This window comes from Saccopteryx leptura, chromosome 3 (genome assembly GCF_036850995.1).
Source record: "Saccopteryx leptura isolate mSacLep1 chromosome 3, mSacLep1_pri_phased_curated, whole genome shotgun sequence".
In the NCBI taxonomy this organism is placed as follows: Eukaryota; Metazoa; Chordata; class Mammalia; order Chiroptera; family Emballonuridae; genus Saccopteryx; species Saccopteryx leptura.
The window spans coordinates 138,619,620-138,647,054 of NC_089505.1; the positions used below are offsets into that span (position 1 = coordinate 138,619,620).

Consider the following 27,435-nt stretch of genomic DNA (forward strand, 5'->3'; position numbering starts at 1 on the left):
TTAAATACATTTATTCTTTGATGAAGAAATTTTGCTTCTAGTTCTTTATTCTATGGAAAAATTAAAACCGTAAATATGGACACAAAGATATTAACCCTAGTGCTGTTATTCATAGGTAAAAATGTCTAGTAAGAAAACAGTCATGGAAAGTATGGCAATTCTTGCAATAGACTAGTTGCAGCCATAAAACATAATGATGTTCAATTATATTGACATAGAAAAAGGCTTACAAACTGCAGAATATCATTTAAATTTTTCTATGGGGTGTGCCTGACCTGTGGTGGTGCAGTGGATAAAGTGACGACTTGGCCTGAAATAAAATCTAAAAATAATTTTTTTGTGTGTGAGGAGCAATTCACATAACATTCTAGTGAACAGTTTTGTGACTATTTAGTACCTTTACTTCATTGGTCAACTACCATCTGTCTAATTCCAAAACATTTTTTAGCCCACACAGAAAAGGAAACCTGTACCTGTTAAGCAGTTGCTTTCCATTCCCTCCTTTTCCATCTGTGTTCTGTCTCTATGATTTACTTAACCGAATATTTCATATAAGTGAAATCATACAATATATGACCTCTTGTGTCTAGCTTCTTTCACTAAGCATAGTGCTTTGAAGGTTTATCTGCCTTGCAGCAGTACTTTCTTCCATTTTATGGTTGAATAATATTCCATTGTATGTATATGCAACAATTAATCTGTTCATTGATAGATGAACAGTTTCCACTCTTTGACTGTTGGGAATAGTGCTGCTATGAATCCATGTACTGCAGAATCGTTTTAATGATACAAGAATCTACTGGCAGAGAATAAATTCAGGAAGATTAGTAGTCATTATTTTGGGGTTACAGATGAATCTTTTTATATTATTAAGAGCATTGCACTTTAGAATTAAGCAGATCAGGCTCCATTTCTTCATATGTAAAATGAGAAAAATAGAAAGTTAAAACTGGATTATTGTGAAGAGTAAACGAAATATATGTAAGTACTAGAAATACGTGGAGGCACAGCTTGAGTACTGAATACTTAGTTTGTTTTTTTTTTCTCTCTGAAGCTGGAAACAGGGAGAGCAAGTCAGACATACTCCCGCATGCGCCCGACCGGGATCCACCCGGCACGCCCACCAGGGGGCGATGCTCTGCCCACCAGGGGGCGATGCTCTGCCCATTCTGGGCGTCGCCATGTTGCGACCAGAGCCACTCTAGCGCCTGAGGCAGAGGCCACAGAGCCATCCCCAGTGCCCGGGCCATCTTTGCTCCAATGGAGCCTTGGCTGCGGGAGGGGAAGAGAGAGACAGAGAGGAAAGCGCGGTGGAGGGGTGGAGAAGCAAATGGGCGCTTCTCCTGTGTGCCCTGGCCGGGAATCGAACCCGGGTCCTCCGCACGCTAGGCCGACGTGAATACTTAGTATTTTTAAAAATATTTTTTGTGCCCTGGCCTGTTGGCTCAGCGGTAGAGCGTCGGCCTGGCGCGCGGAAGTCCCGGGTTTGATTCCCGGCCAGGGCACACAGGAGAAGCGCCCATCTGCTTCTCCACCCCTCCCCCTCTCCTTCCTCTCTGTCTCTCTCTTCCACTCCCGCAGCGAGGCTCCATTGGAGCAAAGATGGCCCAGGCGCTGGGGATGGCTCCTTGGCCTCTGCCCCAGGCGCTAGAGTGGCTCTGGTCGCGACAGAGCGACGCCCCGACGGGCAGAGCGTCGCCCCCTGGTGGGCATGCGGGAGTCTGTCTGACTGTCTCTCCCCATTTCCGGCTTCAGAAAAATACAGAAAAAAAAATATTTTTTTTGTTACATTTAAAATAGTTTCCTAGCCAGTCACCAGTGGCAGTAGCACAGTGAAGAGGGCATCCCCAGAGCACCTAGGCAACTGGTTAGATGGGGGGGGGGGCGTCACTGGATGGATTCTGGGGTGCCCAGCTCTATACAATGGTCCCAGGCTCTAGATCCCAAGGGCGCTGCCTCCACCCCAAGGTCGTGGTTGGAGCCCTAGTCAGGGCATTTATGAGAAGCAATCAATGACACAACTAAGTAGGTAGGAGTTGATTTTTCTCTACCTCCCTCCTTCCTCTCTCTCAAAAAATAAAAATAATTTTCTTAACAGAATAATATTGGTGTTAAGCAGCCCCTCTGCCCCCCCCCCCCCGCGTGTATTTGCATGCTACACACTTAAGATGCATGGTTTCTCTTTGCTGATAGTCATTTGGGCTGATGCCAATCAAAGGCTACCAGATTGACCTGATAATATCACTTTGATAATTCTACAATGCAACTCTTCCTGTAAATTTCAATTAAAATAATGTTCCATTAGCGTATTCTCTAGCCCTCTGCCTTAGCTCTTCTCCCACTTAAGTCTTTTTTTTTCAGCATTGCTTTATATGTTGCATATGCAACTATCCAGGGTGTACATCTTGGGAACTCGACATCAGGAACGGAGGGACGGTCGAAGGACACTGGCTTTCTCATCCACACAGCTAGGAAAATTCTTTGCGATGAGGTGTTTCCAAAAATATAAAATTTCCTCCGAAATCCGTCCTTGTAATCCTTAGAAAATTTCAAATTTTATTTTTCATCGTAAACTAAGACCTTTTCGCCAAATATGCACACAGAAGGGTTGCGGGCCGGAGCCCGTAGGGCACCTCCCCAAGTTTGAGGAGACTGCATTCTCGTCTGCAGCCCCGGGGCAGCCCCAGCGCGGGAGCTTCGAGGGGAGCCCGGGCACAGAGGCGCTGTCCCGCGGGGTGGCCGCGCGGGGGCCGGCGCCTGGGACGAGTCCCCCTGGGGACCTGCCGGCGCAGGGAGCACACCCAGAGCCCTGCCTGGCAGCTGACTGAGGCGCTGCAGGCGGGAAGGATCCTGCCCCGCGGCGCCCGCACAGGTGTCCGGGTGGCTGCGCGGCCCCGGGGCGGGCGGGCTGGCGGGGAGGGCGCGGCCCGCGCGCGCGGGGGCCGGGGGCCCGAGGGGGCGGTTCCCGCGAGGTGGTTCTCCGCTCCTCCTCCGAGCTCAGGTTTCCCTCCCGCCCGCCGGCTGCTGGCTGCCGCGCCGCCTCCCCTCCCCCTCCCGGCTGGGCCCACTCTGCGGCCTCTGCCCGCCTCGCCCCCGCCGGGCCTCTTCCCGCTTTCTCTCTCCGCCTCCCCTCCAGCTTCCCGAGGAGCCCGCTGCTGCGGGGCGCCGGGAAGATGGCGGCGGCGGGAGGCGACGGCGGCGCGGGGGGCGCGGGCCTGGGCGGCACGGCGGAGTCGGAGTCGGGGCCGCACGGGCCGGGCCCCTGCGCCGCGACGTGCGGGGACGCCGGGGGACCCGCGCCCCCCGCGCTGCACCCGGAGGAGGTCGCTGCGCGGCTGCAGCGGATGCGCCGGGAGCTGAGTAACCGCAGGAAGATCCTGGTTAAAAACCTGCCCCAGGACAGCAGCTGCCAGGTACTGGGACGGGGCTGGGCGACGACGCGGCCCGGGGGCAAAGCAGGGCTCCAGAGGGAGCCTGCCCCGAGGGGTCTGCTGCCCGGCGCCTTGTTGCGGTCAGGGGAGGAGGGCTCGGTGAAGAGTTAGGAAAACGGTCCGTCGTTTTCCCCCCGGCTCTGAGACTGCGGTGACCCTGCGAGGATGACAGATTAGGAAACAGGCTCGGAAAGGCGACGCAGCTTGTCTAAGGTCAGGGAACCGGGGTCGTCGGCCTCCAAGCCCGGCCGGCTTTCTCCTTCCCCTGTGGCCCGCTGGGTGTGTATGGGGGGAGGGGGAGGGGGAGGGGAATTGTAGATGAAGGAGAATTGAGGCGAACTGTGGAGCTCAGTTTTGGGTCCCAAGTGTTCCGGAGCACCTTGAGAGGGGCCTGCGGTCCTCGGCACTTGGGTGTGTCATAGGGGCGCGGACTCACGGGAGAGCTGGGAGTGAGTTTTTCTGTCGCAGAAGCACTTGACCAAGTTTGTATGAAACAACTCTGTCCCTTCGGTTTGCTAAGGCCCTGGAATAGAGAGGTTATCACTCCGCCTTAGGGAACCTTGCAGCCTTCTTCTGCTTGCGGAGTACTGGAGGATTTATTCCTCAGTGACTCTGAGGAAGCTTAAAGATAGGCTTTGTGTCTTTGATCCAGATTAACTCTTGCTTTAAGATTAGAAGCTCTGCATTTATTTAACTACCCCTCCCCATTGTCGAGGGAACATACTCATTGTAGGAAAGCAAGAAAATACAGAGAAGTGAAAAGTGGGGAAATTGAAATCACCCATATTCTGATACTTAAAGATGATCATTGTTAGGATGGATACTAACCTCTTCTGTGAGTACCTATACCTGTGTATTTTTGTTTCTCCAAAAAGAAAAAGAAATTAGTTCGTATCTTTGATTCTTCAGGGCTTCTTAATTGTCTACTTCATATGTAACTTGAATTTCTATATTTTGTGTAGATAGGGAGGGTGGGCTGTCCTGATAGTTGCAGATCTGGGCCAATTCATGTAGTTTCTCCTGTAACCATTCTCATGGAATTGCAAGTGGACTGGCTATTGATAATTGCAGGGCAGTTTTCCCATGATCCATAAAATGATTCTAGTGTCTCATTACTATGTAATTAGATCTTACATTGCCACTCATAATAAATGTCAGCATATAACTTTATAACCCATATGCATGAAGGGGCCATTTTGTTTCAAAAAAGCAATGTAAAGGAAGTATGCGTTAGCCTTGTATCTCATCCCTCTTTCAAATTTTCTGTCTTTGTCCACTTCTCATCAGGCAGGTAATGTTTTGTGATGCTACCTTTAAGGATACCTGTAATGGACTGATTTCATAGAAGCAACTTTCCCCTCCCCATACAAGTAGAGGAGAGCAAGGGAGCTTGGGGGGGGGGGGGCTTGGAAGAGGCGGATGGCATTTTTTTAAAGAGCAAATTGAAGAAATAGCAGCTATGTGTAGATAATCGAGAAGAGAGATGGAGAAATATCTTGATTTCCTTTGTAGAATGTCATCTAAATTTGTTTCCTTGCATTCTGAAAATATTTAGACCCCAAATATTAGACAATTCTATCTAGTCTTACTTTGTTGTTGGAAACTTTCTCATTTCCTTTCTCAAGAGACATGAAAAAAATAGATCAAAGGATCTAATAAAAGAAACAGTTTTAATTACCTGGTGTTCATGATGGAGAGAGGTTTTATGAGAATTACACTGATTTGTATTTTTGTGATAGTTCTCTATTATGAACTTACATTTAACCTAAATCTTAGGATTTTCACTAAGGTAGCAAGTATGAACTATGGAAAATTGGTATAAGATCTATATGTGTAGATGAGTATTTTACTGCCAATAAAGTATCTTAAATTTTTATGTTAAGTTAAATTCTTATGCCATGTTTTTTGAAAGCTGGAGTTTCACCTAACAGCACAAAAAAAAAAAAAAAAAAAAAAGAAAGAAAGAAGAACGGTTGTTAGGACCTAGAGACTTGTCTAGACCTTTTTCTATGATTTTTATAATAAAATGTTTTAATATTTATGATATATAGTTTTAAATTCTAAACAGATCGTTTGATTACAAATAACATTTGGTTTGTTTTTCCATCATCTTTTGTACTTGTACCTCTCCTAGTTTTCTGATCACAATCATACTGTAACTATCAGTGATCTGTGTTACATAAATGAGTAGAATAGGCCAAAGTATTCTAGTTTCTAAAAACAATTAAAATGGAGTTTTTTCTTTAGATTCTTTTGATTGAGAATTGCTATCTTTATTGGCCCAATGAAACTAATATTTACTTAATCTTTTCCTCAAGATGTAATGTTTTCATGAATATATTCTACAAGGATTTTGGTATTTTATCTTTTCTCTTTTTTTTTTTTTGAAGCTGGAAACGGGGAGAGACAGTCAGACAGACTCCCGCATGCGCCCGACCGGGATCCACCCGGCAGGCCCACCAGGGGCGACGCTCTGTCCACCAGGGGGCGATGCTCTGCCCATCCTGGGTGTCGCCATGTTGCAACCAGAGCCACTCTAGCGCCTGAGGCAGAGGCCAAGGAGCCATCCCCATCGCCTGGGCCATCTTTGCTCCAATGGAGCCTTGGCTGCGGGAGGGGAAGAGACAGAGAGGAAGGAGGGGGAGGGGGTGGAGAAGCAAATGGGCGCCTCTCCTATGTGCCCTGGCCGGGAATCGAACCCGGGTCCCCCGTACGCCAGGCCGACGCTCTACCGCTGAGCCAGTTGGCCAGGGTGGTATTTTATCTTTTATCTTAACAATTCTAATGTTTCTTTTTCTCCTTGTGGCTGCATTTTACTGTCATCTTACTAATGATTTAACTTTAATTTTAGTTTGTGCCTTTTAGCCAATATCATCTGGCTAACCTACACATTTACTTTTTATGAAATGACTAATATGGTTTTCAAAAAGTGACTACTTTTTGTTTAGTTATTAAGTAATCAGATTTTTTTCGATGTTTTTATTTAGTGGAAGAGAAAGGTGGAGAGAGAGAGACAGGAACATCAGTCTATTCCTGTATGTGCCCTGACCTGGGATCAAACCGGCACCCTCTGTTTTTGAGATGATGCTCTGAACTGTCTGGCCAAGGCAGTAATCAGATATTTTAAATACTCAAATTCTTGTTCTTCTCTAGAAGAGTCTATGTTTATTCATTCATTTATTCTAGAATACCACTTTAAGGATTAAGGCCATTCCAAACTCTAGGTCTCATACTGTATAGTTATGTCTCCAGGAAAGCTACAACGGTAACTGATATGTAGGAGCCCAATAATATTTTTAAAACTTTTTGAAAAGATGGGTATAATCTTTATTAAACATTTTTATAAATCTTAACTTATAATCTCAATTTTTTTTTAAATTTTTGGTATAATAGATTTTTATTAGCATCTTACAACTCTATGCTTCCTATGATTAGAAGGCACACTGAAAATATTATTTTTAAATGGAAACTTTCAAAGATACATAGATACCTTACAGAAATACTAGCTCTAAAGAAAATGCACACCTTTATACTAATAAGTTCTCAAAAGCTGTCTCATTGAATAGTTACATCAGTGGTGGGATTCAGCTGGTTAGCACCATTTGGCAAACTGATACCTAATTTTTTGTTGAGTTCAGCGAACAGGTTGTTAAAATGGCACTTGTAATCAGGGTTCTAAAGTGGGCGCCTGGGCATCTGCCTGATGTCGAAATCACAAATTTACATTCCTTACTCTTTTTTAATGTTCATCTGTGCAACAGCGTATTCTAAGCGCCCATAGGTGAAAAAAAAATGCAAGTGAGGACGCCAACCAAGAAGCAATATGGAAATATCTTAACAGTTTTATTGTTTTGTGTCAGGTATTATTTAATATTTTTTCATTAATATTTAAAAATTCTTATAACAATCTAGTGTTGTGTACCTTTTAAATTCTTATTTAAGTATTAACAGTATGAAATAATAAACCGCCTTTCAGAATATTGTCTTTTTATACTTAAAACGGTCATTAGGGAAGAGAACCAGTTGTTAAATTATTTGAATCTCACCACTGGTTACCGTGCAGTCCATCAGGTGCTGTCTGGTCAGCCTCCTCTGCTTTCTCAAATCTTCCTAGCCCTCTGTGATTTTATATTCTCAATTTTTTTTTTAAAGTGAGAGTAGGGGAGATACGGAGACAGACTCCCATATCAGTCCTGGCCCAGATCCACCTGGCAACCCCATCTTGGGTGGATGCTCTGCCCTTCTGGGGCTGCTCACAACCAAGCTATTTTTAGCACCTAAGGCAGAGAGGCTCCATGAAGCCATCCTCAGCACCCTGAGCCAACCTGCTGGATTCAGTCTTACCACTGGCTGTGCGGGAGGGAGGGAGGGAGGAAGAGAGAGAGAGAGAGAGAGAGAGAGAGAGAGAGAGAGAGATAAGGGAGAAGGGGAGAAAAACAGATGGTTGCCTCTCCTGTGTGCCTTGACCAGGAATCAACTAGAGAAGTGGTTCTCAACCTTTCTAATGCCGTGACCCCGCAATACAGTTCCTCATGTTGCGGTGACCCCAAACCAAAAAATAATTTTGGTGGCTACTTCATAACTGTAATTTTGCTACAGTTATGATTCAGAGTGTAAATACCTGATATGCATTATGTATTCTCATTGCCTCTCCGCCTCCTAGGCTTCTTTCCTCAGGCGCTTGCTGCACCCGCCCACTGATGACGTCAGCAAGCGCTGGACACACGTAATGTGCTGCTATGGACTGTGGAGTGTGTCCCGTCCCCCCCCCCCTCTTCCCCCGCCCCTTAGGCCCCGGAAGGATGATGCAATCACATCTGCGCATGACCACAGGCATTTAGTTTGGAACGCACATCCATAAGGGCATGCGTTCAAGCTGAATAGCGCTGCTGCAGACGGTAGCGTGGCTTCTCGATGGCTAAAGCCATCGGAAATATGTATTTTCCGATGGCTTTAGGTGACCCCTGTGTTTTGGTTGTTTGACCCCCGCCGGGGTCGCGACCCACAGGTTGAGAACCGCTGAACTAGAGACTTCCACACGCAGGGTTGACAGTCTACCACTGAGCCAACCAGCCAGGGCCTATAGCCTCAATTTGGTCCATGTCCTTTTCATCTCTTAGGCAGACTTACAAATTTTCTGTTTGTTGTCTATCCTTATTATTCTCCTTTTTCTTAGGTTTTAGTGTATCCTGCTTACTGATTTCCTTAAGAGAGCTTCTGAAGGCACAAATCTGATGTTACTCTCCTACTTGAAAAAGCAAACAAAAAATCCTTTCACTTCACATTCCTGACACTCTCAAACTTTTCCTCAATTGTGTATTAATTTGTCTCTTTTCTGCAAATTGTGAGGAATAGTGAACCTGAATTAACTTTCTGAAAGAATGAAATTGCTTTGAAGATTCATATCCTGTCTGAAAAAAAATCATAATTTTATGTTCTAATAAAAGTGGATTTACTATAAAAGCATCAACTTAAACTTGTTTAATTCCCTTTCAAAATATTTTTTCATAAACTTGACACTTATGGAAGATACACCGTCTTTATCCTATGATTTTTTATACTTGTATAGTCCCATAAAGTACTCAGAACTCAATTTGAAAACCATGACATGGTAGGGTAAAAATCTAAGATTGTAGGCATTTTGTGACTTGACCCCTGCCTACATTTTTTTTTCCTGCCTACATTTTTAGTCTCATTTCTTATTAGTCCTGCACTGTAGTCTATTACAGTTTTTTTGGTAAAGTTAAAAAAAATTATTTACTGATTTTAGAGAGAGGGGAAAAACGGATGGGGGGAGAGGGAGAGAAATATCTATCTTTTGGTTTATATGCCCTGACTGGGGATTGAACTGGCAGCAGTGCTCTAACCAATAGAGCTCTCTAGCCAGGGCTTCTACTATAGTTTTATCAAGATCCCTAGATCCCCAGGTCCTTCATACCCCTGTGACTTGGTTATTTATAGTTATGTCTTTGAATCTTAAGTGTTTTTGAAAGTAATTATAGTGATTAGTTTATTGTGAATAATATTTATAATTATTATAATTATAGTGAATAATAACAATGTTGTGAACACTGGTTCTTAGTCCAAATAGCCATTGCCATTATGTATGTGTTGAGTAGTCTTTTGCAACTCTGAATTAGAATTTTGGTTAGTTAAGGTAATGCCCTAATGTGTTTTTTATTACATTTCTGCATTAATACTAGAGTTTCAGAATGGAGTAAACAGTGGTATTTATTTCCTATATCACTTGAGTTCACTCAATATTTTTCTTACATTTTGCAGATGTGTCTATGTGTTTTGTTTAAAATCTAAAAGAGATTTTATTGTGTAATTTAAAAAAATGTGATATACCGTATTTTTTTGCTCCATAAGACGCACCTGACCATAAAACACACCTGACCATAAAACACACCTAGGGTTTTAAGGAGGAAAATAAAAAAATATTCTGAGCAAAATGGTGTGTTAAAATATTTAATAAAATACCGTATTTTTCGCTCCATAAGATGCACGAACATTTTCCCCTCCACTTTTTGGGGAAAAAATGCGTTATAAAGAGAGAAAAATACAGTACTTAGGGCTGACAGTCAAAATCATTAATAGAAAAAATAGTCTATTGTCTCACTCTGTGTATTATTAACTTTCATTTCAAAGTTTTCTATTATGGTGGTTAATTGAGAAGCTTGATCATCAATTCACAGAGGTCCATTTGAAAGCATAGTGTTATCAACCAAGGGCTTTTTAGAATAACAAACCACCAAATGTAGGAAACTGGTTGATTTTCTTTTTAAAAGCTACTTATTCCCATTTTACTTTTCTTTTATTCAAAAACCAATAGAATTTTTTCACATGCTTTGTTCTTTAACTGAGATTTAAAAATATACATGGTTTCTTCTAATAATGTATTCAGTAATTATTGTTCTTTTAAAAGAGTGCTGTTATTTACCTCTTTTCTCTGACAATACTGGGATGATTTCATATTTTGAAATTATTCCTTCTTTTCACTGATAATGCCATTTCATCTAATGCTTTTTCTGCATCTATTGATATGATCATAAGATTTTTGTTCTTTGTTTAATTGATGTGGCATATTACATTGATCTATTTCCGTATGTTGAACCATCCTTGTGTTCCTGGAATGAATCCTACTTGATTGTGATCTGTTATTTTTTTTGATATGTTGTTGTATTCAATTTGGTAGTGTTTTGTTCAGGATTTCTGCATCTGTATTCATTGGTTTATAGTTCTTTTTTGTGTTCTTGCCAGGTTTTGGTATGAAGGTTATGTTGGCCTCATAAAATGTGTTGGGGAGTATTGCTTCTTCAACTAATTTTTGGAAGACTTTGAGAAGGATGGGTACCAAATCGTTGAATGTTTGGTAGAATTCACCAGTGTAGCCTTCGGGTCCTGGACTTTTGTTTTTTTGGGAGGTTTTTGATTGTTGTTTCTATTTCCTCCCTGCTTATAGGTCTATTTAGGGTTTCCACTTCTTCATGGCTCAGTCTAGGAAGATTGTCTAGTTTTAGGAATTTATCTGTTTCTTCTGGGTTGTTGAATTTAGTGGCATATAATCTTTCATAATATGCTACTATGATTCGTTGTATATCTATAATATCTGTGGTAATTTCTCCTTTTCCATTTCAGATTTTGTTTATATTAGTCTTTCCTCTTTTTTCCTTAGTGAGTCTAGCTAGTGGTTTGTCGATTTTATTGATCTTTTCAAAGAACCAGCTCTTTGTTGTATGAATTTTTTCTATATTGTTTTTGTTCTCTATTTCATTTAGTTCTGCTCTAATTGTTATTATTTCCTTTCTTCTGCTGACTTTGGGTTGCCATTGTTCTTCTTTTCTAGTTCCTTAAGATGCGATGTTAAGTTGTTTATTTGGGATCTCTCTTGTTTTCTTTTTTTGTTTTGTTTTTTTCATTTTTCCGAAGCTGGAAATGGGGAGGCAGTCAGACTCCCGCATGCACCCTACCAGGATCCACCCGCATGCCCACCAGGGGGCGATGCTCTGCCCCTCTGGGGCATCGCTTTGTTGCATCCAGAGCTATCCTAGTGCCTGAGGCAGAGGCCACAGAGCCATCCCCAGTGCCCAGGCCATCTTTGCTCCAATGGAGCCTTGGCTGCGGGAGGGGAAGAGAGAGACAGAGAGGAAGGAGAGGGGAAGGGGTGGAGAAGCAGATGGGTGCTTCTCCTGTGTGCCCTGGCCGGGAATCAAACCCGGGACTCCTGCACGCTAGGCTGACGCTCTACCACTCAGCCAACTGGCCAGGACCTGGATCTCTCTTGTTTCTTGATATAAGCCTGTAATGAGATAAACTTCCCTCTTATTACTGCTTTTGCTGCATCCCAGAAATTTTGATATGTTGTGTTGTCATTTTTATTTGTATATATCTTTTGATCTCTGCTTTTATTTTTTTCTTTGACCCAGTCATTTTTTAGAAGTATGTTTTCTTTTTCAGACCTTTGGATTTTAATTTTTTTAGTTTTTAAAGTTTTTAAATTGATTATGTTAACATGGATTCAAGTGGTCCCCCTCAGTATTTTAACACTCTCACCCCCCACGACAACATGCTCCCCATTATACCCCCTTAGAAGTATGTCGTTCAATTTCCACATTTTTGTGGGTTTCTTTACTTACTTTGTGCAGTTGAACTCTAATTTCAAAGCCTTATGGTCAGAAAGTATGCTTGGTATAATTTCAGTCTTTCTGAATTTGTTGATGTTTTGTGGCCCAACAGATGGTCTATCCTTGAGAATGTTCCATGCACACTGAAGAAGAATGTATAACCCAATGTTTTGAGATGAAATGTCCTGTAAATGTCTGTTATGTTCATTTGGTCCAATGTGTTGTTTAAGGCTGATATTTCTTTATTGAATTTCTGTTTGGATGATCTATCTAAAGCTGTCAATGGTGTGTTGAAATCGCCAAGTCTGAATGTGTTTTTGTCTGCTTCTATGTTTAGATCAGTTAGTAGATTTCTTATATATTTTGGTGCTCCATGGTTTGGTGCAGATCTATTAAGAAATGTTATGTCTTCTCATACAATGTCCCCTTTATCATTATGAAATGTCCATCTTTGTCTTTGGTTACCTTTGTTGTCTTGAAGTCAGCATTGTCAGCTATGAGTATGGCTACATCTGCTTTCCTTTGGATATTACTTGCTTGGAGAATTGTTTTCCAATCTTTCACTTTGAGGCTACTTTTTTCCTTGCAGCTTAGATGTGATGGGTATACAACATAATCAGCCACTTAAATACTATAAAAATGTTTACCTGAAACCTGTGTACTCTTATTGATCAATATCACCTTATTAAATTTAGTTTTCTAAATAAAAAAAAGGATGACATTTTGTTTCCTTCCAAAAGTTACTTTTCTTTCTTCTTTCTTTCTTTCTTTCTTTCTTTCTTTCTTTCTTTCTTTCTTTCTTTCTTTTCTTTTCTTTTCTTTTCTTTTTTTTTTTGTGGCAGAGAGAGAGAGAGTCAGAGAGAGGGACAGACAGGGACAGACAGACAGGAAGTGAGAGAGATGAGAAACATCAATTTTTTGTGGCTCCTTAGTTGTTCATTGATTGCTTTCTCATATGTGCCTTGACTGTGGGCCTTCAGCAGACCGAGTAACCCCTTGCTCAAGCCAGCGACCTTGGGTCGAAGCTGGTGAGCTTTGCTCAAACCAGATGAGCCCACGCTCAAGCTGGCAACCTTGGGGTCTCAAACGTGGGTCCTCCACATCCCAGTCCAATGCTCCATCCACTGCACCACCACCTGGTCAGGCCAAAAGTTACTTTTCTTTATGTAGTTTATATGACTTAAAAGTTAATGTATTGCCCTGGCCGGTTGGCTCAGTGGTAGAGCGTTGGCCTGGCGTGCAGGAGTCCTGGGTTCGATTCCCTGCCAGGGCACACAGGAGAAGTGCCCATCTGTTTCTCCACCCCTCCCCCTCTCCTTCCTCTCTGTCTCTCTCTTCCCCTCCCGCAGCCAAGGCTCCATTGGAGCAAAATTGGCCCGGGCGCTGAGGATGGCTCCATGGTCTCTGCCTCAGGCGCTAGAATGGCTCTGGTTGCGACACAGCAATGCCCCAGATGGGCAGAGCATCGCCCCCTGGTGGGCATGCCGGGTGGATCCCGGTCGGGCGCATGTGGGAGTCTGTCTGACTGCCTCCCCGTTTCCAACTTCAGAAAAATACAAAAAAAAAAAAGTTAATGTATTATCTTTTTAGTTAATCAGAGTTGAATATGGCTTCTACTTTTTTTCCATGTACATATTTTATTGTCCTATGCCCAATGTAACAAGGACACTGAAAGCTGCTAGAGGAATATACCTCTAGATTTCTGGGACACCACTGGCTGTAGACGTTTGGGTTTTGGCAGAAATTCTTGAAGTGTTTCAGCCATGCTTGTTCTCTGTTCTGAAAAGATTCAAGAAGAGGAGTACTTTGTGGTTACCATCTCATCACTAGGTGTTAACAAGCCATCTAAAGAAGTCTCAGGTGATTTATAGACCATTTCCTATGGCTTACAAATTATTTTTGGCCTTGCAACACATTTTCCCACAGAAAGAATATGGTAGGTGGCATTTGTCTGGCCAGCTAGCATTTTAACATCTGTTAGGCTATGATGAACATCTAATCAGCTTTGTACAGGAACAGAGATTCCCCCCAGCTTCAACTCATTCATGGGTGCACCTGTGCACCATGTCAGAGGCTTACGAAGGAGCTTTATTTAGGGGGATTGTTCTTTAAATGAACAAGATTCAGAAGATCAGGGAAGTATTAATGAGATCAGCTTTGATGGAAGGTTGTTTTGCAAAAGGGGCTCCTATCACTAACCCCTAAAGTTTTGTTTCTTAATTCTTATCTTCCCTAACTTACAGCTAGTGGCCCCATAGGCTTCTGGAGCTTATCTCTTACCTGTGGGCAAAAGATTTATTGCTGAGCTATACTTAGCCCTGCTGAAGCAGAAAAATGAAATGTAAAGAAGGAAAACAAAATTATCTAAATTTAAGGATTGTAAAATTGTTTACCAGGGACCCTGGCTCTGTTTGTATTTTGTTTGCCTAAAGAGGCAATTGCCTTACTCTAAGTCTAAGAGGACCAGGTGTGCCATGGCTGGATGACTCAGTTGGTTGAATCAATGTCCTGAAATGCAGACATGGCCAGTTCAATCCTTAGTTGGGGCACATACAGAAGTAGATTGATATTTGTCTCCCTCTCTCTAAAATCAATTTAAAAAGTAAAATGGACCAGGTGCACTGAGAGGGGTAGAAAGTGAGAAGTGGGTAAATTAGACCACCTAGAGCACTTGTCTAGACTATATATTTTGCCTCCTGATTATCTGCAGTGGATCATCCTTGGTTGCTGTGCTGGATATCTTCTGTGTGGAAAATAGCTGTGTTAGGCTTGCTCGCCGGTTTACCTGCTGCAAGCACTTGACTTGATTGGTGCATAAACACATGGCAGCACCATGTGTAGATAATCTACGTAAGACTATGGGTGCCTGTGCTCAGGGCATATTGTAGATGGTGGATTATGAATTGCCTGCCCATCACTGTTAGGGGTCGTATTTGCTGTTTGTTTGCCTGAGAAGTGATTTCCCCTGCCTGTTTGCTCATCTGCCATTGTGAGACTTTATTAAACGATAATGGCCCAATGCTTTCTGGCTCCACAGTTTCTTTACCATTTGCCTGAATTCGGTATGAATTCGCTTCACCTCAACCATCAGCATTACATCTGATGTAGCAGGCAGGATTCGGATCATATTGGTAATGAAGCTGCCAATACCCTTTGAAGGGTGGGATAAAGAAGTGGCTGTTCCCTATGGCTGTCCTTTTGGGGCTGTGGGCTGACTGTTTTATATAGCCCTGTGAGCAGAAACTGAGAGCTGTGTGTGAGAGGCTGCCAGAGTTTGAGATCTCCAGGATGAGCTGCAGACTGAGTTCTGACAGCAGTGTGAACTGCAACACTTGCTGGAAAAAGAGGCCAACCACTTTCGAGAGCTACAGTGTGAGATGCAGGCTGAACACCAACAGTGCCTGGAACTGGAATAATTGATGGAGAAGGAATTGTGGTTTCGTGAGCTGCAATTTGCCCTAGAAGCTGAACGTTGATAGCGACAGTTGTTAGAGAAACAACTGCTGGTTCAAGAGCTCAAAATTCAGCTTCAGGCTAAGAGCTGGCAGCCACAGGAGCCAAAGTGGGCGCCGAAGAAGGAACAGCATCCGTGCCAGTGGAGTGGCTCTGAGTTAGCAGTTGTAGTCGTTTCTGACTTTTCTGAGGAGGAAGTTTGGACTGAAACTGCTGTCCGCAGACTCAGAGGCCCACTGGTGGCCACCCAGGAGGTAAAAACCCAGCAGCCAAGAGTCCCTCAGGGGCAGGCAAAAGCTCCTCCCCAGGTAGTGGAGTACTCTGTGGCCCAGCCCTACACCCAGGCAGACCTGATGGAGTTGGCAGTGCAATTCAGGCAGAAATCTACTGTAATGCCAGTTGTCGAGGCCAGGCAGGTCCACGTTGGATTTGGGCATATGGTAGAGAAACTGTGGAGCCAGAAAACATTGGCCATTCCCATTTAATAGAGTCTTGCAACGGCAATGAGCAAACTGCCAGGGGAAAACTGCTTCTCAAGCAAACAGCAAAAACAACCCTCACAGTGATGGGCAGGCAGTCTGCAATCCACAGTCAACACTGAGCACAGCACCCATATCCCTACATAGACAATACACTTGTGGTGCTGCCATGTGCTCACGCACTAATCAAGCAAAGTGCTTGCAGCCAGTAAACCAGTGAGCAAATCTAACACAGTTGTTTTCCCAACATTCCACCCCTTTAGGCTTGCTCACTTCACAGTCTACTTGTCTGAAATCTTCCGTGATGATCCCTGTGTGAGGAGTGAGGTACATTACATAAACAGAGTCTACAGCAACAGCACAAGTCACACAATAATTACAAAGGTGTCCTTCACAATGTCTCCCTGAGCACTCTGCCCAGAGAGTTAACTGGGGGCCTGCCTCTAGCTCCCTACCTCACAGTAGGTGGAAGGCCTGTATAGTAGGGCAAGGGTTGGGAACCTTTTTGGCTGAGAGAGCCATGAAAACCACATATTTTAAAATGTAATTCCGTGAGAGCCATACAATATGTTTAACACTAAATACAAGTAAATGTGTGCATTTTATGTAAGACCAACACTTTTAAAGTACAATAAGTCTCTGAATTCTTTTTAATAACGTTGTTATGATGTTGCTAACCAATGATGATTTAAAGTACTTCTTACCATTAATGCGACTTCTGGTGCTGCATGGTTTTGCTGATGGCTTTGTAGTCTGGTTGATACATGGTGAGGTTAAGCTTCATGCAGGCGTTGAGACTTCCATCCGTTAAATGTGATTGTAGGTTGGTCTTAACGTTCGTTAGATGTGAGAAAGACTGCTCACATGCATACATGGAGCCAAACATTGTCCGTACAGCAATATTTACATGCTGCAGTGTGTGGTATGTGACGGGAAGCGCGTTCCAAGTTTTGACAATCAGCTGGTCTGCGGGTTGAAGTTTTTTCATTTCTCCCCACTTGTGTTTGCTCGCCAACTCTGCTTGCTATCGTGCAAGTCTTCCCAAATCTTCATTCAGTGACTTGAACTTTTTCACCCACATGTCTGAGGCCTTCAGGTCAGCAGCTTGTAGCTCAAAATCTCTGACGGAGACACTGAGGTTATAACTCAGGTCGGCGCTGTCCACTGCACACTCGTGTGGATTGGTGATGAATTTAAAGACAAGTGCGCTCACGAAATTCTCCAAAGCGCACTTTGAATGACTGCAGGAGATTAGATGTGAAGCCCGCTAGCTGCTGGAGATCAAGATGTTGAGCAGGGTCACTTGCTGTGTGTGCATCTTTAAACTCTCCCAGTTTTTCAAAGTGTAGTAAATGACCTGTTTCAATGTCAGCGATGAAGAGTTCCAGCTTATTTTCAAATGCACACACTGCTTGTTGAAGGAATAAGACTGTATTTCTAATGCTTTGTATTTTCACATTGAGCTGGTTCAGATGTTCAGTCATGTCCATGAGATAGTAGAACTACAGGAGCCACTCAGTGTTAGCTAACTCAGGATGCTCGACGTTTTTCATGTCAAGAAACGTCCAGATTTTGCTCAGACAAGCTGCGAAATGGCTGAGCACCTTCCCTCTTGACAACCAATGCACATCGCTGTGCAGAAGCAGACCAGGATAATTATTCCCAACTTCATCCAGCAGTGTTTTAAACTGGCGATCATTTAAAGCTTGGGCAACAATAAAGTTGACCACCCGAATGACCAGCGACATCACCTCACCAAGCTGCTTGCCACACATCTTAGCACAAAGTGCCTCCTGATGTAGGATGCAGTGAAAACTTAGGATAGGTCTCTTTTCATATTCACGAAGCGCTACGAATTCTCTGTTTTTCCCCACCATGCTCGGAGTACCATCAGTACACACTGAAATAAGTTTATCCATCAGTAGATTTTTTTTCTTTAGCGAACTCAGTGAAAGACTTCCATAAATCCTCCACTCTTGTTGTCTCTTTCATAGGCAAAACAGCAAGACTTTCCTCACGTAGTATGTCACCAACAGCATACCTTGCAATCATGCTGAACCGGGATAAATGGTTTACGTCTGTGGACTCTTCCAAAGCGAGAGAAAAGAATGGTGCTGCATTTATATCCTTCACTTGTGTTGCCTCAATTTGATTTGCCATCATGATGGTACGATCGTGAACAGTTCTTGCTGACAGAGGCATGTCTTTTATTCGTTTGATTATCTTGTCTTTATCTGAAAAGTCGTCAAAAAGTTCATTGGCAACATCAAGCATGAATGTTTTCGCATACTCCCCATCTGTGAATGGCTTTCCATTTCTCACAATTGCTAAAGCACCAGCAAAGCTAGCCGAATTCCAGTCACCTTGTTGGGTCCAAACACGGAGTTGCTGCTGACTAGTTTGCACTTTGCACAGTAGCTCCTGACATGCCTTCTTCTGCTGTCCTCCGCTGGATATTTCAATGCAAATGTAGTATGGTGTGTGTCGAAGTGCCATATATTTGACCGTTTCATTGATGCAATTTTATCATTCCGTATTAGACACACTGCAGAACCTGCTCTCTCCACAAAGGCGAATTCCTCTGTCCATTCCTGCTGAAAAATACGATACTCCTCATCTTTTTTTCTTTTAGCCATCTTCTTCGTTAGAGGGTTTCTGCAATTAGTTAGCTGACTACTTGATTAAAAGGAGGGAAGTTTACTTCCTGACCTCACAATGACCCATATACGTAAAGCCTTATCCAATAAAAATTTGGTGTTGTCCCAGAGGACAGCTGTGATTGGCTCCAGCCACCCGTAACCATGAACATGAGCGGTAGGAAATGAATGGATTGTAAAACATGAGAATGTTTTATATTTTTAACATTATTTTTTAAAGATTTGTCTGCAAGCCAGATGCAGCCATCAAAAGAGCCACACCTGGCTCGCGAGCCATAGGTTCTCGACCCCTGGTCTAGGGCTATGTCCATTGAAGAAAATGTCCTTGGTATGTCTTTGCAACTGGATGAGAACGGCTACCTGGTGCAGGAGGGCCTCCACTGGAGCTGGGGCCCCCCATTGATGTCTCTTATTCAAAATCTGGAGTAGTGTCCACAAGTGGCAAGTCCGTCCAGTAAGGGAGCTGGTGCCCCTCTCTGGTTGCAGTCCAGGAGTCCATTATACTGCTCAATGATCAGTCCACGATAGATAGTGCAGCTGTCTGTGCAGATCACCCAAGGTAAAAGTCCATTACAGAAACTAGCCACACAGCTCTTTATTAACGGACCTCAGCACCTTTCATAGTGCTCTGTCCATTGCCATAAGCCCCAGCCAAACCCCTCAGAGTTCCAAGCTCACAGGGCCTGGTAGAGTCAAACACATTCAAGGTCTGTGCTGCCTTGACAGTTCTCTTAGCTGTTGCTACAAAATCAAACAAAGAAACAAAAACCTATTCTAATGCCAACACCTGCTGCACATTAGAAGGGGACCAGTGGATTGCCAATTTCACATGGGTTCTCCAACCCCCTGTGTATCTCTGTTGGATGGGTCCCTCGGCCTTCCCTCTATTCATACTGGGACAATGGGTCTTGGGGATCCTCCTCTTCCACAACCGTCTCTAACAAGTAATCTTGCAACTGTGCAACCCAAACACCAGCCATTTTCTTGGCAGCTGCCAGGGCTGCCCGCTTTCCCCGCTTTCCCTGTGGCTGGAACCTCTGTTGCTGTTTAAGCTGCTGCCAAAGCTCTAACAGGACTTTATTAGATCTGCCATCTAATTTCTCTTTATCTGCCCCAGCCATGATCAGATCTACCCACATCTGTATTCAGATAGCCTTTACAGGCCCATTTGTCTTATTAGTTGGAGCGGGCAGCATGGGCAGCAGCCCTCACAGCTTTAGGATTCCATGCTGCCTCCAGCTCCCCCAAATCTGCTATCATCTGTGTAATCGTGTTGTTGGGCTGCCCCACATGGGGCCCAAGATAGCCACTCATGACCCAAAAAGGGCTGACGGGGTGCTACACAGAATAAGGTCCCTCCATCCCTGCCATAAACACTTCCTCATCTGGCCCACAGGACCTTGGATTGAAAGCAGCGTTCTTCATTCCTAGTTTCTGAGGGGCCGGGGCAGCTCCATATATGACTGCCACCAACTCACTGCCTCTAGCATGTCCCCAGCATTCTACTAGACCAGTGGTCGGCAAACTCATTAGTCAACAGAGCCAAGTATCAACAGTACAACGATTGAAATTTCTTTTGAGAGCCAATTTTTTTAAGCTTAAACTATGTAGGTAGGTACATTGTTATTAACTTAATTAAGGTACTCCTAAGCTGGCCTTTGCTAAAAACATCCTCAATCTGATTGAGCCGCATGTGGCTTGCAAGCTGTGGTTTGCTGACCACTGTACTAACCTGTATGAATGGCAGCCATCACCCACTCTAATAGGGTATGGTTTCCTGGGTTGTCATGGCAGTTCTGAAGACGCTGCATCAAGGAGGAGTGTGTGGTAATGGCGGCCAGTGTCTCCATCTCTGGTCTGGAGAGCACGATGCCATCCACCTCTGTGTCCCACAACCATAACAACCAGGCTGCCCGAGGCTTGGTGGGTTCCTGAGTTGTGCCCGTAACCCCATCAGGTCTGCCTGGGTGTAGGGCTGGGCCACAAGTGCTCCACTACCTACAGAGGTGGTTGTGCCTGTCCCTGAGGTTCTCTTGGTTGCTGGGTATTTACCTTCTGGGTGACCACCGCTGGGCTCTGAATCTGTGGGTGGCAGTTTCAGCCTGAACCTCCTCCTCAGAAGAGGAGGAGTTGGAAACACCTGTTCCCACTGACTCAGAAACACTCTGCCAGCACAGGTGCTGCCCCTTCTTTGGCGACTGCTTCAACTTCTGTGGCTGCCAGATCTCAGCCTGAAGCTGAGACTCGAGCTCTTGAACTCGCTGTTTCTCCAAGAACTGTAACTGCCAATGTTCAGCTTCCAGGGCAAACTGTAACTCACAAACCCTTCTCCAGAGATCGTTCCAGTTCCAGGCACTGTTGGTGCTCAGCCTGCATCTCACACTACAGCCCTCTAGAGCTGTCGGCCTCCTTCTCCAGCACCCATTCCAGTTCACACCATCACTGGTTCTCAGCCTGTAGCCTGACCTGCAGTTCTCAGATCTGCAACATTTCTCCAGTGAAAATTTCAGCTCATGCTGCTGTTGGTGCTCAGTCTGCAGCTCATCCAGGAGCTTTTGATCTCAGGCAGCTCTTGCACAGAGCTTATGGTTTCTTCTTCTAGGGCTGTAAAAAACACCCAGCCCAGGACCCCCAAAGGACAGCCATGGGGAACCACATGCTGGAGAACAACGACGACTCCTCTATCCCACCCTTCAAGGGTGTTGGTGGTTCCTTCCAATCTGATCTGAATCCTGCCAACCACACCAGATATGATGCTGCTGGTGGCTGAGGCCAGGCAGGTCCACATTGGATTTGAGCAGATGGTAGAGAAACTGTAACGCCAGAAAGCATCGGGCCATTCTCATTTTATTTATTGAGTCTCACAACAGTAACAAGAAAACTACCAGGGGAAAACCACTTCTCAGGCAAACAAAGAGCAAAAATGGCCCCTCACAGTGGTGGGCAGGCAGTCCACAATCCACCATTCGCAATCCTTATTGAGCGCAAGCACTCATAGCCTTACATAGACTATGCACATGTAGTGCTGCTACATGCTCACATGCTAGTTAAACAGAATACTTGCAGCCATTAAACCAGTGAGCAAGCCTAACACAGCTGTTTTCCCAACACCCACTGAGCCCCTGGCAGCCTGGTTGCTGTGGTTGTGGGACACGGGGTGGATTGCATCATGTTTTCTGGGACAGAGATGGAGAAATTGGTCACCATTACCACACACTTCTCCTTGAGGCAGCATCTTCAGAACTGCCATGACAACTCAGGAAACCATACCCTATTAGAGTGGGTGATGGCTACCATTTGTATGGTCTGGCAGAATGCTGGAGACTTGCCGGGGTCAATGAATCAGTGGAAGTCCTATAGTGAGCTCTGCCCCAGGTCCTTCGGGAACTAGATATGAAGAATGTTGCTTTCAACTTGAGGTCCCATGGGCCAGGTGAGGGTGTTTACAGCAGGGATGAGGGATCTTATTTCTGTAGCATCTCGTCAGCCCTCTCTGGGTCACTAGTGGCTATCTTGAGCCCCTATGTGGGGCAGCCCATCAATGTGGTTACACAGATGATAGCAGATTTGGGGGACCTGGAGGCAGCACAGAATCATAATGCAGTGAAGGCTGCTGCTCATGCTGCCCCACAACTAATAAGAAAAATGGGTCTTTAAAGGTTACCCAAACACAGATGTGGGTGGATTTGATCATGGCCAGAGCAGATAGAGAGAAATTAGATAGCAGGTTTAATTAAGTCCTGTTAGAGCTTTGGCGGCAGCTTGAGTCAGAACAGGTGTTCCAGCTGCTGAAAAAGCGGGGAAAACCGGTGGCCCCAGCAGATGCCAAGAAAATGGCTGGTGTTTGGGTTGCACAGTTGCAGGATTATATGATGGAGACAGCTGTGGGAGAGAAGGATCCCCAAGACCCATTTTCCCAGTTTGAACAGGGGGAAGGCTGAAGGACCCATCCAACAGGGACAGGCAGGGGGTTGGAGAACCCATGTGAAATTGGCAATTTACCAGTCCCCTTCTAATGTGCAGCATGTGTTGGCGTTAGAAGATAATAGTGCTTTTTTGCAGCAGCAGCAGCAGTTAAAGAGAACTGTCAGGGTGGTATAGGCCTTGACTGTGTTGACCCTGACAAGCTCTGTTAGCTTGCTGAGGGGTTTGGATGGGGCTTGTGGCAACAGATAGAGCATTTATGCAACAGCACTGAGGTCCATTATTAAAGAGCTGTATGGCTAGTTGCCTGCAATGGACTTCCACCTTGGGTAATTTGCACAGACAGCTGGCCTGTCTATCGTGGACTGGTCATTAAGTGGTATAATGGACTCTTGGACTGCAACCAGAAGGGGGAACCGACTCCCTTGCTGGATGGACATGCCACTTGTGGACAGTACTATGAGAGACCGTGAAGGGAGGGGCCCCAGCTCCAGTGGAGGCCCTCCTGCACTGGGAAGCTGTTCCCATCCAGTTGCAGAGATGCACCAAGTACATTTTCTTCAATGGACATAACCCTGGACTGTACAAGCCCTCCCACCTATCTGGGGTAGGGGGATAGAGAAAGGCCTCTGCTAACTGTCTTGGCAGAGTGCTCAGGGAGACATTGTGAAGGGCACCTTTGCAATTATGGTTATTATTGTATAGCTTGTGCTTTGTAATTCTGTTGCTGTAGCCTGTACTATTTTTGTTTACCTAATGTACCTCACTCCTCACACAGGGATTACTGCAGAAGATAGCTGTCACATAGATTGTGAGGTGAGTAACCCTAAAGGGGTGGAATGTGTGGAAAACAGCTGTGTTAGGCTGTTTGTGCTCACTGGTTTACTGGCTGCAAGCGCTTTGCCTAATTAGTGCGAGAGCACATGGCAGCGCCTCGTGTGTATAGTCTATGTAAGGCTTTGGGTGCTTGTGCTCAGGGTGGATTGTGGATGGTGGATTGTGGGCTGCCTGCCTGCCACTGTGAGGGTTCGTTTTTACTGTTCGTTTGCCTGAGAGGAGGTTTCCTCTGCCTGTTTGCTCATCCACTATTGCGAGACTTTATTAAACAGTAATGGCCCAACCCTTTCTGGCTCTGTAGTTCCTCTACCCTCTACCTGTCTGCCCGAATTCAGTGCCAACCCACTTGGCATCAACCACCAGCATTACACTTCTATTGGTTCCTCCAGATCTATCTATACCCTTCTCACCTGCTCTGTGTCCTGGGAAGCTAAACTGTACTGAGGATTGTATTAACAAAGCTTTCTCATCCTCTGGCTTCTGGTTGCATTTGGCCAGATCAAGGGCAGAGAAGAGAGAGAGAGTGGAACACTTATTCACCCAGCTCCCGCTCTACCAGGTTACTGTGCCTTGACTGCTTCTTGTTTCAGAGGGCACATACGATCTCTTTCCAATGGCACTTTCCCATGCATCTAAGCTCTCTCTGGCTTGTGGTAAGCATTCCCCTTGCCTCCTTAAGCTTAGGGAGTTGTTGAGGACTTGCTAGTAAAAGGATTTCTTTAAACTTTTATAAAGTCTCTTTTAAAAATTCTCTCTACTTAGTTTTTGAGTGTGCTCTCTCTTTCTTGCTGAGACATACTGTTGCCTAGCCAGTCTCTGTTCTTCCTCTTGCACCCAGATTTTCCTTTGAGGACCTACCCCCGCCCCCCCCCCCCCATTATTTAGCAACTAAATGATTTGTGTGAGTTTGACCTTTCTCCCCCTATGAAGGTGTGACATAAGTGAACTAACAAGATCTTCTCCTTCAGCTACTGGCATTGATTAAAGGTGGGCAATAGCCTGGAACTGAGCCAGTGAATACATGATAGTGCCTTGGTCATACTGGTTGTTTCAGCTTCGTAGAACAGAGAAGGCTAGGACTTTTGTTTGGCTGTTAGGATAGGTGATTCACTTCTTTCCCAGTGGAAATGAGTGCAGAGACATATCACCCTGGTTGCAGCTGACAGCCTGAGGACAGAGTAGACATTCAAAGGAGGACTGACCTGGGGTAGAAAAGTAGGGAAGCTGAGGTACAGCTTGCCCACTTCTGGATTTCTTAGTTATATAAGCCAGTTAATTCTCTTTATTGTTTCATTATTTTCAAGTTAGGTCTTACGTTACTATCAACCAATAGTATTCTAACTAATATAGAATTTTAATTAAAAAACAAAAACCAGGCCCTGACTGGTTGGCTCAATGATAGAGCGTCGGCCCGGCATGTGGAAGTCCCGAGTTTGATTCCCGGCCAGGGCACAAAGGAGAGGTGCCCATCTGCTTCTCCACCCCTCCCCCTCTCTTTCCTCTCTATCTCTCTCTTCCCCTCCCGCAGCCAAGGCTCCATTGGTGCAATGTTGGCCTGGGCACTGAGGATGGCTCTGTGGCATTTGCCTCAGGCTCTAAAATGGCTCTGGCCACAACGGAGCAATGCCCCAGATGGGCAGAGCATCGACCCTGGTGGGCATGCCAGATGGATCCCAGTCGAGTGCCTGCGGGAGCCTGTCTCTCTGCCTCCCTGCTTCTAACTTTGGAAAAATACAAAAAGAAACAAGAAAAATAGTATTGGAAGCAATGGTAGAAGACATTTCATCTAACCCAGTGTTTTTTCAACCCATTCACAGACCCATCTACCAGAAATTGTGTGGCAGTCCACGAAAGAGTTAACCATCTGAATGTTGTATGAAAATTATAGACCCGATGATATTAGTCAAATTTACATATGTTTTATGTGATTTCTGCCTTAGTGGTCCCCAAAATAATTCTTCTATTTTCCCTGGTCCCTGAGTGTAAAAAGATTGAAAATCACTGATTTAACCATTTTGCTTAATAAGTAAATCCAATTTACAGAGTCTTCAACACATGAATTCTAGCATATTTTAACACCCTTAATTTCAAAGAAATTAAATCACTGCTTTGTAAGGTATTCTACTCTATCTTCAGAAAGCTTTCTTTGTTATAAATTTACTTTACTTATATTGAATATGTAAAATATATTTCCCTCAAATTTTGATTTTTTGGTATTTTTCTGAAATGAGAAGCAGGGAGGCAGAGAGACAGACTCCTGTATATGCCTGACTGGGATCCACCTGGCAAGGCCACTAGGGGATGATGCTCTGCCCATCTGGGGCATTCATTGCTCCATTGCAACTGGAGCCATTCTAGCACCTGATGCGGAGGCCATGGAGCCATCCTCAGCGCCCGGGCCAACATTGCTCAAATGGAGCCTTGGCTACAGGAAGGGAAGAGAGAGATAGAGAGGAAGGACAGAGGGAAGGGTGGAGAAGCAGATGGGAGCTTCTCCTGTGTGCCCTGACCAGGAATCAAACCCAGGACTTTCAGATGCTGGACCAACACTGTACCACTAAGTGAACGGCCTGGGCCAAAATTTTGATTTCTTGATTCAATTTATCCTCTCCAGTAATAGAGAGAAATTATGGTAGTTTGTTTTTGTTTATTTATTTATTTTTTACTTGTAACTTCAGTTCCTTCAAACCACTCGTTTTTAGGACTTAAGTTCAAGTTTCCTCACCAAGTTATTTACAGGGGTGGGCAAAAGTAGGTTTATAGTTGTGAGTACATGAAACATAGAGTTTATTTTTGTATCATTATTTATTAATGTATTTTTTTCCATACGGAACAATTGTAAACCTAATTTCGCCTAACCCTATAATTTTCTTTGAGCATATGCTACTATCACTTTGTCATTGTATCTCTTTAAATGTGGCACCCAAAACTGAACAAGTTGTCTGGTTGAGATCTCCCAGTAATCCCTCAGTTGGAACAAATTCCTTTCCTCTGGATAGCTGTAAGAAAAGTACCCTGTGTTTATTGGGCACCTACTGTTGCCAGACACTATAGATTGTGTTTTGTTAACATTGTATTCACTCTTCATTTCTTTTTTTTTTTTTTTTTTTTTTATTTTATTTTTTTTTTCATTTTTCTGAAGCTGGAAACGGGGATAGACAGTCAGACAGACTCCCGCATGCGCCCGACCGGGATCCACCCGGCACGCCCACCAGGGGCGGTGCTCTGCCCCCCAGGGGGCGATGCTCTGCCCATCCTGGGTGTCGCCATATTGCGACCAGAGCCACTCTAGCGCCTGAGGCAGAGGCCACAGAGCCATGCCCAGCGCCCGGGCCATCTTTGCTCCAATGGAGCCTTGGCTGCGGGAGGGGAAGAGAGAGACAGAGAGGAAAGCGCGGCGGAGGGGTGGAGAAGCAAATGGGCGCTTCTCCTATGTGCCCTGGCCGGGAATCGAACCCGGGTCCTCCGCACGCTAGGCCGACGCTCTACCGCTGAGCCAACCGGCCAGGGCCTTCACTCTTCATTTCAAGTCTTTGAGATTAGAACTTTTTATTTCTATTTTATTGCTAGAGTAACAGAGGCAAAATTAATGTTAAGATATTCGTCATTCAGCTAATTAGTGGTAGAGTAGAACAGAAATGTCTGTTTGATTCCAGAGCTCATATTCTTTATTTACACTGCAGTTCCCCTCCATACACACTGTATTATGTTTCAAAGGACAGTGATTATATAATAGTTAACCTTTGTATCACCAATGTTAGACCTAAAACCTGACACATTGTTCCAAGGGCAAATTACAAAAGAAGGGGCTGCTTACCTTTTTGTTCTAAAATGCTGTATTTCTATTAATTTTGTCTGGCACATGGTAGGCTCTCAGGATTGATTGGTAAAATGAAGCAAATTTTGCATTGTAAGACTTTTTGTCAGTGAAGTTACTCGACTCACTTATTATTCAGTCAACTGTTTTTGGCTTATGAATAAATTGAAAGCTATATATCTTCTTTCCAGAAAAACAAAAATGCTAATC

At 44.4% G+C, this 27,435-nt stretch overlaps 1 protein-coding gene across 6 annotated transcripts in view; it reads left to right on the forward strand.

The window, feature by feature from the left end:
* Positions 1-3,017: 3,017 nt before the first annotated feature.
* Positions 3,018-27,435, forward strand: part of RAVER2 (ribonucleoprotein, PTB binding 2) — a 157,870-nt gene continuing 133,452 nt past the window's right edge. For 4 of the 6 annotated variants that reach the window (XM_066376485.1, XM_066376482.1, XM_066376484.1 and 1 more), the window contains exon 1: positions 3,018-3,413. In XM_066376485.1, coding sequence (XP_066232582.1) covers positions 3,174-3,413 — 240 coding nt within the window. In that variant the 5' untranslated portion in view covers positions 3,018-3,173. The remainder of the gene's footprint in view (positions 3,414-27,435) is intronic. The other 2 variants (XM_066376480.1, XM_066376481.1) reach the window with 1 other exon arrangement.